Raw genomic sequence first — 14,533 nt, 5'->3', positions numbered from 1 at the left:
CGTCCCGGCGGGGGAGGAGGAGGAGGAGGAGGAAGAGGAGGAGGAAGAAGAAGAAGAGGAGGAGGAGGAAAAGGCGTAGGAAGAGGAGGAGGTGGAGGAGGAGATCTGATGCTTCTTCTGATGCGCTCCGGTAATTGAGGAGTAAGGAGAAGAAGAAGAGGAGGAGGAAGAGGAGGAGGAGGAGGAGGAGGAGGAGGAAGAGGAGGTGGTGGTCTTAGAGGAGGAAGAGGAGGAGGAGGAGAAGAATGAGATTCGAGGAGACATAACGCACACCGGGGCTGAGGAACCGAGCTGCGGAGCGGGAGAGAACCGGATCTGCCGCTGCCGCGTCTGCCGCTGCCGCGGAAACATGAAGACACCGCGCCGCGCTGCCGCGTCGGGAGCTCGTTATTACCGGAGGTGAAACGGAAAAACATGAGCGAGGACACGCGCCCAGACGAGTGAGTACCCCCCCCCCCCCCCCCCCCCCTTAATCACTCCACCTTATCAATATGATTCTGTATCGATGCGCCTGATTGGCTGCCTGTCTGCGCGCCGCCGCTCAGCCTCCTGATGAGAGGGTGCAGGGGCCCTCCTCATCCTCCTCCTCCTCATCTTCCTCCTCGTGGGGAGGTTGGCTGAGGTTGGGCAGATTTCAGGGGAAGGAGAAACGTGTGCAGCCTCCTGCAGATGTGATTCAGTCATAACAGAGGAGGAAGAGGAGGATGAGGAGGAGGAGGAGGATGAGGGGGGGCAGACAGAAGGGGGTTCTGCAGGACTGACATGACACATTCAAGCCCGTCTTATTTACCTCTGAGCGTCTCTGCATGTCGCTCCTGGTTCATAGAAACAGGGCTGACGGGATCCGGTTCCTGTGCAGCAGCACCAGGTCTTCGTCTCTCTGATCCTGACCCTTCAGATCGAGGCCACTGTGTGTTGTGACTCATCATCAGGCTGCACATGTCTGCAGGTTCAGACCAGTTCATCTAAAGGAGGATTATTTCCTCCGCGGCCCAGAAACAAAGAATCAACCTCTGGATAGGGCCGGGCGATATCGCCAAAAACCCCTCCAGTGTTTTCGTATCGATCAGCTGTTCGCTGATGCTGCCGGATCAGGTGTCCTGATCCATACGGGGCCTGAAGACACCAGGAGGTCCGTACACGAAACCTGAGAACTAAGACGGTTAAACAGTTCAAAGTATCAGTTACTGTCACTTTAAAAAATCTGAGCTTTTGAAGCTAGCGTAGCGGCCTATGCCTTCATTAGCATGCTGTGCGGAGGAGCGTCCGGGCAGTCGTCGTTTGTGTACAGGTAACCATGCCGACTGAATCAAAGCGCATTACGTTAAAGACACAAACCGTCACCCGTTTGTTTCAGAAGTAGAGTTCTGAAGCGTATCGTCGGCCATATTGGAAATGCTGACTCAACCTAACTTTGGTCGATCTAGCATGAGGCAAAAAGGCGGACCTTTAGCCTCCTCGCTAACAGCTATAGGGCTCCTGTCAGTCAAGTCAGCCACGCCCTTATTTGGGCGAAACTCGTAAGTTTAATATCTTCAAAAATAACGAGAAATGAGCTCATCAGACCTAAACTGTTTATCTCTGCTGTAAAGATCGTCTTCTTTGAATGGGTGTGTATGTGGTTCCCTGTGCTTCTGGAGCCAGCCTCTAGTGGACGCTCGAGGAACTGCAGTTTTCAACACTTCCACTTCAGCTTCATGTCTCAGAGCCGGAAGTTGCCGCTTGCTTGATTATTGCAAAGAAGAAAAGAGAGGAGACGTCGGAGGAGAGGGAGGAGGAGAGGGAGGAGGAGAGGGAGGAGGGTACGAGGAGGAGAGGGAGGAGGAGAGGGAGGAGGAGAGGGAGGAGGGTACGAGGAGGAGAGGGAGGAGGGTACAAGGAGGAGAGGGAGGGTACGGCCCCTGACTGAGTGGAATGGGAATATAAATACAGGAAATGATGCGACCCAGCCGACCAATCACAGTGAATCACATTCAGAGTATGTCTCGGATTTAAAAACAAACACGCCTTCAGAGTCCTCACACATCCTCTGAATATGAACCCAGCTAACAGACTGCCGTGTTCAAGCATCACAACAAGCTAAGCTAAAGAGCGGACAGAAGTTGCTGTTAAAGACGACGGCTTGATGAGTAACTTCTTTGACCGTCTGCAGATTAGCAGGAGTCAGCGGTCGACCAATCAGGTACCTTCAAAACAAAAACACCTTCAGCAGACTGTAGCAGAGTTTTTATTATCATCATTAACTTATATACAGTTATCACCCGGCTCTCTTACTGATCTTAAGGCTGTGGAAGATGCTTGATTCTGATTGGTCGAAACCCCTTGACGACGGTTATTAACTTTCACTAACACGAGCAACACCAGAGAGAAACTGATCACACGTCATGTCAAATCAATCCAAAGAGTTCAGACACATTTAGCTTCTGCTCGTTGACACCACAGACCGTAAGGTGAGGTAAAACCGTTAGCTTCTGTTAGCATCGAAACAATGTAGCTAACGTTAGCTTCGGTTAGCATGCTAAATCAGCAGGTTACGGACATTTACATAGGTGCATTTCAACCAAGAGTTCCAGGTCATTTAGCCCCCAGAACTACTTCCCCCTGATCGAAAAGGTTCCTGGTCCCCCATTGTTGTCTGTGTTTCGACTGCGGGCTGAAGTCCTGGGTAGATTGTGTAAATCAGGCCAGAGACGTATGGAGGAAAAAAGTAAATGCACTACACCACCAGACCAGTAGAGGGCAGTAACACAAAGAGGAATGCTATTCATCACAGATGACACCATAGAAGCAGACGGACAGGCAGGTATCATTCTGAGCAACACAACAGTTAGACTGTTAGCATGAAGAGACTCAGCTGACGCTGTTTTAGATGTTGCTATATTTCATCACAGATGGTAAGAAAAAATGACTGTGAATGATTTTTGGAAAAAATTAAAAAAAAAAAAAATTGACAAATAAAAAAAAAAATGTAACAAAATTTTTTTTTTTTTTTAATTTGAAAAAAAAAAATTTGACAAAGAAAAGAAAAAGAAAATGTAACAATTTTTTTTGAAAAAAAAATATTTAAATTTTTTTTTTTTTTTTTTTTTAAAGAATAAAAAAAGGAAATGTCAAAAAAAAATTGAAAAAAAAAAAAAAATTGGAAAAAAAGTTGACCCGGAGCCTGTTGGATTTTGCTATATTTCATCAAAGATGACACCATAGAAGCAGACGGACAGGAAGATATCATTCTGAGCAACACAACAGTTAGCCTGTTAGCATGAAGAGACTCAGCTGGTCTGTTTTAGATGGTGCTATATTTCATCACAGATGGATTCACTGAATCAACACGTGAGAGGAGATAAGCGCGAGTAGCAAAGACGTTTCAACACGGCTTTAAAATCCTTTTGAACTCAAAAAGCCGTGATCGCAGAGATCGCCCGGTGTTTTGGTTTAAACGGCGACCCTGTTAACTGGAGACTCTCAGCCGGATGCATCCCTCATAAACGTCTTTAGACCATCATTAAATATCTGATGAGGATATTTTGAAATCTTAATAAAAACTAAACTAGTTTGCATTCCCAGGAACTCCCTCTGTGTTTCAACAGCTGTGTAAACTCCACAAACACTGACACGTTCAGCTGAAGGTCTCCAGTTTACAGGGTCACTTTTAAAAGCGGAACACCGGGAGGAGAGACGCATTCACGGTGGGCTGAGAGAAGACTACTGTTACAAGCTGCTAAATCAAGAGAATCACAGCTTCTTCTTTTGAAAAGTACACACACATACAAAAAAGATAGAACAAATAAAAACTAATGAAAGAAAGAGAAATCAAGAGAATCACAGATGTGTGTGATGTTATTGTGGACGGAGGGAGGAATAAAAACACTGAGGGTAATCTACCAATCAGACACGTTCAGCATTGCAGGCCCCGCCCCCTGAAAGTCCTGGGGCTTACACTTAAGTTTATACGGGGATATGAATTTTAGGTCATATCGCACAGCACTACCTGAGAGTGACATCCTTTAAACGGCTCAGCAGAGAGTGGAGGATGCTAACAGCTCATCTCCACAATCGGATGCAAAACAAGAGCAAACTGAGCAGAACGTTTGTCAGATGACTTCATGATGGCTTGTTTAAACGTGCACACACAGGAGCACCGAGTCTGTGGTCTGAAACCCGCTCTGTGTTCTCCCTGCAGGACTCTGTGAGTCTCTGGTCCCGCAGACTGAAACTGCTCCTCCATGCTGATGTGTGTTTTTTTTTGTGGGGGAGTTTTTTCTATCGATCGGGCAAACCGATGCCCCCAAAACCAGCCGGCAGAGAGCTGTCGATAACGCCAGAGGGAGGGGGGAGGGGTTTAAATGACATTGAGGTGAGGTCGTCCCCGTGGTGCTCTGGCCCGGCCCACACCGGAAGACATTGATTGTTTGTCAGCACTGACCTCCATGAGAGTGACGGGTAACCAGCAAGTCCAGCTGAGGGACTCTGGTGTGAGGACAGAGCCGAGCGATACTTGGATATCATCTTCATCCTCCATCAGCTGGGATCAGAATCAAACTCATGACCTCTGAAGGATTCAGTTTGAGGAGACGGCAAACACAGCAAGTGTGCTTCATGTCACATCCACTATGGCAAGGGTTCCCAAAGTGTGGGTCGGGACCCCCAGGGGTCACAAGTCTTTGGCACTTTTATTATGGGGGTCACCAGTCTTTGGCACCTATATTCTGGGGGTCACGAGTCTTTGGCACCTTTATTCTAGGGGTCACGAGTCTTTGGCACCTTTATTCTGGGGGTCACCAGTCTTTGGCACCTATATTCTGGGGGTCACGAGTCTTTGGCACCTATATTCTGGGGGTCACGAGTCTTTGGCACTTTTATTATGGGGGTCATGAGTCTTTGGCACCTATATTTTGGGGGTCACGAGTCTTTGGCACCTATATTTTGGGGGTCATGAGTCTTTGGCACCTATATTTTGGGGGTCATGAGTCTTTGGCACCTATATTTTGGGGGTCACGAGTCTTTGGGACCTATATTATGGGGGTCATGAGACTTTGGCACCTATATTTTGGGGGTCACGAGTCTTTGGCACCTATATTTTGGGGGTCATGAGTCTTTGGCACCTATATTTTGGGGGTCACGAGTCTTTGGCACCTATATTTTGGGGGTCACGAGTCTTTGGCACCTATATTTTGGGGGTCACCAGTCTTTGGCACCTATATTTTGGGGGTCACAAGTCTTTAGCACCTATATTTTGGGGGTCACGAGTCTTTAGCACCTATATTTTGGGGGTCACGAGTCTTTGGCACCTATATTTTGGGGGTCACGAGTCTTTAGCACCTATAGTTTGGGGGTCACGAGTCTTTAGCACCTATATTTTGGGGGTCACGAGTCTTAAACACCTATATTTTGGGGGTCACGAGTCTTTAGCACCTATATTTGGGGGGTCACGAGTCTTTGGCACCTATATTTTGGGGGTCACCAGTCTTTAGCACCTATATTTTGGGGGTCACCAGTCTTTAGCACCTATATTTTGGGGGTCACCAGTCTTTGGCACCTATATTTTGGGGGTCATGAGTCTTTGGCACCTATATTTTGGGGGTCACCAGTCTTTGGCACCTGTATTTTGGGGGTCACGAGTCTTTGGCACCTGTATTTTGGGGGTCACCAGTCTTTGGCACCTATATTTTGGGGGTCACCAGTCTTTGGCACCTATATTTTGGGGGTCATGAGTCTTTGGCACCTGTATTTTGGGGGTCACCAGTCTTTGGCACCTATATTTTGGGGGTCACCAGTCTTTGGCACCTATATTTTGGGGGTCACCAGTCTTTGGCACCTGTATTTTGGGGGTCACCAGTCTTTGGCACCTATATTTTGGGGGTCACCAGTCTTTGGCACCTATATTTTGGGGGTCACGAGTCTTTGGCACCTATATTTTGGGGGTCACCAGTCTTTGGGGGGCCTATGTCCTTTCTGTAATGTCAGACTCTTAGAGAAAGAACCTGAACCTTTAAGGGACAAACAGAAGACCTGTTAGTGGACTCACTTTGACCTGGCCCCGGCCTGTTTCACTGCTGCAGGCTGACTCAAAACCCGGGCCCAAACTCCGTAAGGCCTCGGGTTCTTAAGTCAGACTTTCTTCCCGTTGTGTCGGCGACTGACGCCCCGTGTCTGACCTGCAACGTGACTCGACTAATGGAAGATGGATTTCCTTTTTGGGGGTCGACTCGTGGCGCTGGCGATCGACTCCCCGCCGCTCACGTTTCACACATCGAGCGACAGAAAACTCCCAAACATGAAAACATCCCCCGGCTGGAGGTCAGCGGGGTCATCTCTGCTGCTGCTGTGTGTGTGAGAGAGAGAGAGAGAGAGAGAGAGAGAGAGAGAGAGAGAGAGTCTGTGTGAGGGCGAGTGAGGGAGGGAGTCATTGAGAAGTTTGGCGAGAGAGAGCCAAACGCCATCTGTGCTGCTGATTCAGACCTCAGAGAAACCACATTCTCTACGCTGATAAGGATGATGTCATCAGCCCGGTGTGTGTGTGTGTGTGTGTGTGTGTGTGTGTGTGTGTGTGTGTGTGTGTGTGTGTGATTGACAACACGTGTGTTCCTGTGGAAGCATTATGTGTAGTTATCTGATGTGTGTGTGTGTGTGTGTGTGTGTGTCATGATGATGGAGTAAACAGACCCCCAGAGGCTATTATCTGCATCTCTGGTCAGCTCCCACAGATCTGTGTGTGTGTGTGTGTGTGTGTGTGTGTGTGTGTGTGTGTGTGTGTGTGTGTGTGTGTGTGTTTAAAGTGCTCTAAGCAGCCGTTTCATTACCGTCTCCTCTGAGGACGGGGCTGTTTGAGGTCAGGGAAGTCTGTCCATGTGTTGACTGTTTCCACAGCAGGAACCAAACAAACATGTTGCAGGTGCACGAGAGTCCAAGACTTAAAACCAGAGCTTCAGAACCGGTCTAACATCAGGAGCACCGACCATCCCCTTCCTTATCTCACAACATGTAACCCACATTTTAAAAACTTCTTTAACCCTCCTGTTATGTTCGTTTCTTAGGGACAACATTTTGCAAGTTACAGTGGCAAGGACAAACTTCCTTTAACAGGCAGAAACCTCCAGCAGGACCAGACTCATGTTAGACACACATCTGCTGAGACCGTGTTGGAGAGAGGGATAGAGGGAGATGAAGAGAGAGAGAGATGATAGTGGGGAGACGGATAGTAGTAGTTGTAGCAGCTGGAGTCTGGACCACGTCCACAGCAGCAGAGATCCAGAGGAACCTACGAGACAAGGGAGCTCAGGGACTCCAGAAAGGTCTAAGAAAAGAGAGAAGAGAGGGAGACCAGAAGAAAGAAAAAGAGGAGAAGAAATGGTGAAGGGAAGGATAGAAGGAAAGGACGGGATAAGAGAAGGAGACATAGAGGATGAAGAAACATGGAGAGAATGAAAGAAAGAAAGTAGGAAGGAATGAAAGGAAAAAGGAATGAAAGAAAGGAATGAAAGAAAGAAAGAAAGAAAGAAAGAAAGGAAAAAGGAATGAAAGAAAGAAAGGAAAAATGAAAGAAAGGAAGGAATGAAAGAAAGAAAGACAGAAAGAAGGAAAGACAGAAGGAAGGAATAAAAGGAAGGAATGAAAGAAAGAAAGAAAGGAAAAAGGAATGAAAGAAAGAAAGGAAAAAGGAATGAAAGAAAGAAAGAATGAAAGAAAGAAAGAAAGAAGGAATAAAAGGAAGGAATGAAAGAAAGAAAGAAAGAAAGGAATGAAAGAAAGAAAGAAAGAAGGAAGGAATAAAAGGAAGGAATGAAAGAAAGAAAGAAAGAAAGAAAGAAAGAAAGAAAGAAGGAAGGAATAAAAGGAAGGAATGAAAGAAAGGAAGGAAGGAAGGAATGAAAGAAAGAAAGAAAGAAAGAAAGGAATGAAAGAAAGAAAAGAAAGAAAGAAAGAAAGGAATGAAAGAAAGAAAGAAAGAAAGAAAGAAGGAATAAAAGGAAGGAAAGAAAGGAAAGAAAGAAAGGAATGAAAGAAAGAAAGAAAGAAAGGAATGAAAGAAAGAAAAGAAAGAAAGAAAGAAAGAATGAAAGAAAGAAAGAAAGAAAGAAAGAAAGAATGAAAGAAAGAAAGAAAGAAAGAAAGAAAGAAAGAAAGAAAGAAAGAAAGAAAGGATGAATAACAGACCCCAAAAAAGGAATCTACAGCAGAGATCCAGAGGAACCTACGAGACAAGGGAGCTCAGGGACTCCAGGTCGGTCTATGGTTAGTAACTTTAATGGGACAGGAAGAGTTAAAGTGAGAGACAGGCAGAGAGAGGAGAGAGAGATATCTTTGTTGTCGTCTCTCTTCTTCACGTTAGTCTCTGTGTTGGTTTTAAGGTCAGAGGATCGTGGTCGTAACCTTCATCATGTGGTTCGTCTTCCTCGCCGTGTTTGTTAGTCAGACGTCTTCGTCGGCTCGAGGAATGTTCCGTGATGGACGCGGCGTTCGTTCGTTCGTTCGTTCGTGTCCTTAAGATTACTTTGATTCAAACGGAGAGCTTCACCATGGAGACTCACCAAATCTCACTTTCTGAACATGCCACAAATGTGTGAGTGTGTCGCTGCACACTGCTGGCAGAATACAGTGATGACTCATTCTAGACACACACACACACGCACACACACACACACACACCATCTGTTTGACAGGCAGGCTGAATCACACGGTGGAGGGATGCAGTTTGCCTCTTAGGATGCAATGTGTGTGTGTGTGTGTGTGTGTGTGAGGGTGGAAACAGGAAGTACCAGAGAGATAAAAAAAAAGCAAACATGCAGGATGGAGACAGAGAACAAGAGTATTTTAACATTTAACCATTATTTCCCAGGATGTTTTAGCGTCATGAGATTCATATATTATATATATATCCAAAATAAAAAAATTAATGTTAATTAATTGTATTTTTTATTGAAGTACACTGTTCCACCTCAAAGCATGGTGCTGTTGTTATCTCTCACTGCAGAGCACTGAAAGGGAAATAAAATAACAGGTGATTTTAAAGAATTAAAGCTCCAGTAAGGAGTTTTTTGTCCGGTCAGTGATGCCGTTTTCTGAGTGACCTCTCACCGTGTGTTCCGTGTCCCTCTTGCGTTGCAGTGACAGTTACATTGTGCGCGTCAAAGCGGTGGTGATGACCAGAGACGATTCGAGCGGCGGCTGGTTGGCTCAGGACGGCTGTCTGAGCAGAGTGGGAGTGTGCAGGCTGCTGCCGGCCGAGCTGCTGGGACGCAACAGCTTCCTGATCCACGGAGAGCGGCTCAAAGACAGGCAGGTCGGTCCAGGGAGGAGGTCCACACACTTTCATGACGTCTTGTTGAAAACTTGATAAATGTTCCACTTCCTGTTGACCTGTGCGTCTGTTATTCAGGTTCTCTGATGTCATCCTTTCTCAGGTCATTCTGGAGTGTTTCTTAAAAAAGGATCTGGTCTACACGAAGGCCACGCCCACGTTCCACCACTGGAAGGTGGACAATAGAAAGTGCGGTCTGACCTTCCAGAGTCCGGCGGACGCCAGAGCTTTCGATCGTGGGGTGAGGAAGGCGCTGGAGGACCTGACGGAAGGTACGGATTATCATTATCACGGGCAAAATATTAACCGGGTCCAGCAGGGAAATACGAGGTCTGTTAACAAAGGTTAAAACTGTGACTGGACAGAACACGAGGAGACCTCATCCAAATACAGGATCAGATCTGAAACAAAGAGGAAGACTGATACTTAGAACTATGTGGAACGGAAGAGTGTTCCTTTGTGGAACATTACCTTTGTGAACATAGCAGCACTTTGGAACACTTGTAGAATGTTACTTTGTAGAACCTTGCTTTTTAGAATGTTGCTTTTAGAATGTTGCTTTGTAGAATGTTAATTTGTAGAATGTTTCTTTGTAGAATGTTGCTTTGTAGAATGTTGCTTTTAGAATGTTACTTTGTAGAATGTTGCTTTTAGAATGTTACTTTGTAGAATGTTACTTTTAGAATGTTACTTTGTAGAACGTTCCTTTGTAGAATGTTCCTTTTCAGAATGTTCCTTTGTAGAATGTTGCTTTTAGAATGTTACTTTGTAGAATGTTACTTTGTAGAATGTTACTTTTCAGAATGTTCCTTTGTAGAATGTTACTTTGTAGAATGTTGCTTTTAGAATGTTACTTTGTAGAACATTGCTTTGTAGAATGTTCCTTTGTAGAATGTTACTTTGTAGAATGTTGCTTTGTAGAATGTTCCTTTGTAGAATGTTACTTTGTAGAATGTTACTTTGTAGAATGTTCCTTTGTAGAATGTTACTTTGTAGAACGTTGCTTTGTAGAATGTTACTTTGTAGAATGTTACTTTGTAGAATGTTACTTTGTAGAACGTTGCTTTGTAGAATGTTACTTTGGAGAACGTTGCTTTGTAGAATGTTCCTTTGTAGAACGTTACTTTATAGAACATTCCTTTGTAGAATGTTCCTTTGTAGAACATTGCTTTGTAGAATGTTCCTTTGTAGAATGTTCCTTTGTAGAATGTTACTTTGTAGAATGTTACTTTGTAGAATGTTGCTTTTCAGAATGTTACTTTGTAGAATGTTACTTTGTAGAATGTTACTTTGTAGAACGTTACTTTGTAGAATGTTGCTTTTAGAATGTTACTTTGTAGAATGTTGCTTTGTAGAACGTTGCTTTGTAGAATGTTACTTTGTAGAATGTTCCTTTGTAGAATGTTCCTTTGTAGAATGTTACTTTGTAGAATGTTCCTTTGTAGAACATTAGGTTATAGAATTTTACTTTGTAGAGAATAATTTTGTAGCATTCATTTAGGAGAACGTTACTTTGTAGAATGTTACTGAAAACACGTTACTATAAAACATTTATTTGTAGTATATTTTCTGTGATGCTTCTAAGAAAAGATAGTTTGTAGCTTGTTTTGATATGTAGTTATTTTTCTTTGTGATGCTTTTCTTTAAAGCATCTGTGTTAGTTTTGCATATTTAGCATGTTAGCACTTTGAAGCATGTTACTCAGTGTTATGCTGTGTTTGTGTTAGCTCCATCATGGAGGAGCTCTGAGCAGTGGTCATCAGTATTTCTGTCTTCTGCTCAGAGTGAATGAAACTGTCAGATACGTTGGACTGACCCTCCTGTGTGCTCTCAGGGTCGACCACGTCCTCGTCCACGCTGCAGAATGAGGCGGAGCTCGGCGATGACGACGTCTTCACGGTGAGAAACTCTTCCTCTAAACACTGATTGGTGGAAACGTTCAGGGTCCAGTCGTACCTGTGTGCTGACCTTTAGATCAGGGTTTGGTTCTCTTTGGCGCCTCCTGTGGTGATAAACCGTGACTGCAGGTATTTCAGAACATCCCTCTGACAGAGATCCAACAGCAGCTGCTACTCCTCAACAGCTCCTCCTCCTGTTGGGGGTCAGACTCTGGATCACATGTGTAACGGACCGGTGCAGGTTCTCCTGGAGCGCTCGCCAAGTTTTGTTTTAGTGTTTTTCAAGTGCATTTATTCCTGAGATGAGAAGATGGATTTCAGTCTTGAGTCTCTGTGGTGGAGCTTTGGAGTCACGTTGAGGTTAGCTTAGCTTAGCATGAAGAGTGAAGTCAGGGGAAAGTAGCCATCTTGGTTTCCTGGTTTCCCGTCTTTTCATCGGCTTCAAAGAGAGACGGGTGTATCGTTTCCTCAGGATGTCCAGCGCTGCAGAGGAGAGTCAGACCGGTCAGGGATCTGTCACTGAGCTGCCTGTTTTCATAGCTGGACTCATTTAGAGTAAAAACCTGGGCGGACTGAGGGAACGTGGTCGTATGTTTGAAGTCTGGCTCCCTGAGGAGGAGGAGGTGGAGGAGGAGGAGGAGGTGGAGGAGGAGGAGGAGGAGGTGGAGGAGGAGGAGGAGGAGGAGAGGGAGGGCGATGAGAAGGAGGAGGAGGAGGAGGAGGAGGAGGAGAGGGAGGGGGATGAGAAGGAGGAGGAGGAGGAGGAGGAGGAGGAGAGGGAGGGGGAGGAGGAGAAGGAGGAGGAGGTGGAGGAGGAGAAGGAGGAGGAGGAGGAGGAGGTGGAGGATGAGGAGGAGGAGAGGGAGGGGGATGAGAAGGAGGAGGAGGAGGAGGAGGTGGAGGAGGAGGAGAAGGAGGAGGAGGTGGAGGAGGAGAAGGAGGAGGAGGAGGAGGAGGTGGAGGATGAGGAGGAGGAGAGGGAGGGGGATGAGAAGGAGGAGGAGGAGGAGGAGGTGGAGGAGGAGGAGGAGGTGGAGGAGGATGAGGAGGAGGAGGAGGAGGAGGAGGAGGAGAAGGAGGAGGAGGAGGAGGAGGAGGAGAGGGAGGGGGATGAGAAGGAGGAGGAGGAGGTGGAGGAGGAGGAGGAGGAGGTGGAGGAGGAGGAGGAGGAGGTGGAGGAGGAGGAGGAGGAGAGGGAGGGGGATGAGAAGGAGGAGGAGGAGGAGGTGGAGGAGGAGAAGGAGGAGGAGGAGGAGGAGGTGAAGGAGGAGGAGGAGGAGAGGGAGGGGGATGAGAAGGAGGAGGAGGAGGTGGAGGAGGAGGAGGAGGAGGAGGAGGAGGAGGTGGAGGAGGAGAAGGAGGAGGAGGAGCAGGAGGGGGAGGAGGAGGAGGAGAGGGAGGGGGATGAGAGGGAGGGGGATGAGAGGGAGGGGGTTGAGAAGGAGGAGGAGGAGGAGGAGGTGGAGGAGGAGGAGGAGGAGGACGGGTCTTCAGCGTCTCTGTGGTGCTGAGGAGACTCTGAGGACAATGAGGATGCAGATCGATCTTGGTCAGGAGGAAATAAAACCCTCGGTGACGTGATGCAGTACTTCCTGTTGAGAGCTCTGATTCAGGGAGGAGATCGGGGAAAGGTTTTTGAGGGCAGCAGGAGGGGAAATGATGAGGCTTCATATTTAGAGAGGGTGACCTTCCTGATTGAACCTGAGAAAAATAAGAATCTACAAACTAAAACTTCACAAAAATCTCCTCTTACACTATAAATCAATCTATCAGACTTTATTTATAAAGTGCTTTTCATACATTGACATTGTAACACAAAGTGCTGCACATAAAAACAACCGCTCTGCTTCGGCTCTGATGTTCCATTTTTCTTTAATTGCTCGGTGAAGTCTAAGGGGGGGGGGGGGGCTCAGGTGGTGTTCAAGAAGAGTCCAGGTCTTCTTACACAAGTCCCAAGAGCAGATAGAAGTCATATTCAAGATTCCCTCGCTGTGTTTTTAAGATTTCTTACAGCCCGGTTACTCTTGGAGTGAAGGGAGACTTGAAGTGGATTCAGGTCTTAGAGGACCCGGCTGTGTAAAGTGGAGTCTATGTCTTTACTGTCTCGTCTCTCCTCTGCAGACGGCCACCGACAGCTCGTCCAACTCGTCCCAGAAGAGAGAGCCCACCATGCACTCGCTGGCCCCGCCCCACTTCTGCGAGGCCCGTCGGCACCACTGCATTCTGGGACATTTCTACGAGCATCACCGGCCCTCGGATCACTACTTCCTGGACCAGGTGAGTCAGAGCGAGGAGAGTAAACGTGGAACCAAAGACCAGGTTCAGTTTTTAGAGAGACGCCGGGCTGAGATCATGCAGGTCTCTAAGACAGCTAACGCTAAGTTTCCATTACCCAGAAGGCCTTGCATGAACCAGCAGCTGTGTTCCCGTCTCTCTGCTGACCTCATGTCCCCCTGAGGTTAAGTCTCTCTGTCTCGTCTGCAGGCCGTGCACATGTTCCCTCGCCACGTCAGCTTCCAGCTGGAGGAGGAGGAGATCGTCCGGATCAACCCTCGAGAGCGGACCTGGCTCACCAGCTACGGGGACTACCGCTGGGACAAACTCAACCAGCCCGACAACCTGGACGCGTACGTTCACTTCGCCAAGAGCGAGCCGCCCAAACCCGACTACACCTACCCGTACCCGCTCAGCTGCGACGTGCAGCGAGTCTGCGACCGCAAACCGGGCTGCCTGGAGCTGGGCGGCGGCAACAGGGCGGTGGTGACGGTGCAGCCGCGAGCCCTGCAGCCCAAAGGGAAGAGGCGGAAGGAGGACGGCGAGCGATCACGCTGCGTTTACTGTCAGGACATGTTCAATCATGAGGAGAACGGGCGGGGCCGCTGCCAGGAGGCGCCGGACCCCATCCAGACCTGCATCAGACGGGTCAGCTTCATGTGGTGCGCGGACAGCCTGCTCTATCACTGCATGTCCGACCCCGAGGGGGACTACTCGGACCCGTGCTCCTGCGACACCAGCGACGAACGCTTCTGCCTGCGCTGGACGGCGCTGGTGGGTCTGTCGCTGCTGGCGCCGTGCATGTGCTGCTACGCACCGCTGAGGGCGTGCTACCGCTGCGGCGTGGCCTGCCACTGCTGCGGCGGGAAACACAAAGCTGTGGGGTGAGGCGTCACAGGCCCCGCCTCCTTCAAGGACTCAAGGGAGAGCGGGGAGAGGGGGAACGGATCTGTGTCGTTTTTGTTGTTGTTTGTCTCGTCGACGATTTTTAAAAGAGGAGAAGAAGAAGTCTGGACGGACGGACGGGCGGACGGACGGACGGACGGACAGACGGACGGACGGA

General features: G+C 47.7%; 1 protein-coding gene across 1 annotated transcript; it reads left to right on the top strand.

Annotated features, from left to right (window-relative positions):
* Positions 1-283: 283 nt before the first annotated feature.
* spred2a (sprouty related EVH1 domain containing 2a) lies at positions 284-14,502 on the top strand. The gene is made up of 6 exons (XM_034688491.1): positions 284-440; positions 9,106-9,280; positions 9,402-9,570; positions 11,133-11,197; positions 13,318-13,473; positions 13,681-14,502. Exons 1-6 carry the CDS (start codon positions 415-417, stop codon positions 14,356-14,358), a joined length of 1,269 nt encoding a protein of 422 aa, XP_034544382.1. The 5' UTR covers positions 284-414; the 3' UTR covers positions 14,359-14,502.
* The last annotated feature ends 31 nt before the right edge of the window (positions 14,503-14,533 follow it).

This window comes from Notolabrus celidotus, chromosome 7, assembly GCF_009762535.1.
Source record: "Notolabrus celidotus isolate fNotCel1 chromosome 7, fNotCel1.pri, whole genome shotgun sequence".
Classification (NCBI taxonomy): Eukaryota; Metazoa; Chordata; class Actinopteri; order Labriformes; family Labridae; genus Notolabrus; species Notolabrus celidotus.
Note: the sequence above shows the minus strand (reverse complement) of the source record. Positions and strands in the feature narration are given on the sequence as shown.

What these genes read in the sequence shown, in the direction of transcription:
- spred2a (XM_034688491.1), top strand. Translation starts at nt 415, where the DNA reads ATGAGCGAGGACACGCGCCCAGACGA. An exon ending in AGCGGCTCAAAGACAGGCAG is followed by an intron (nt 9,281 to 9,401) that starts GTCGGTCCAGGG and finishes ATCCTTTCTCAG; the next exon opens with GTCATTCTGGAGTGTTTCTT. An exon ending in ATCACTACTTCCTGGACCAG is followed by an intron (nt 13,474 to 13,680) that starts GTGAGTCAGAGC and finishes TCTCGTCTGCAG; the next exon opens with GCCGTGCACATGTTCCCTCG.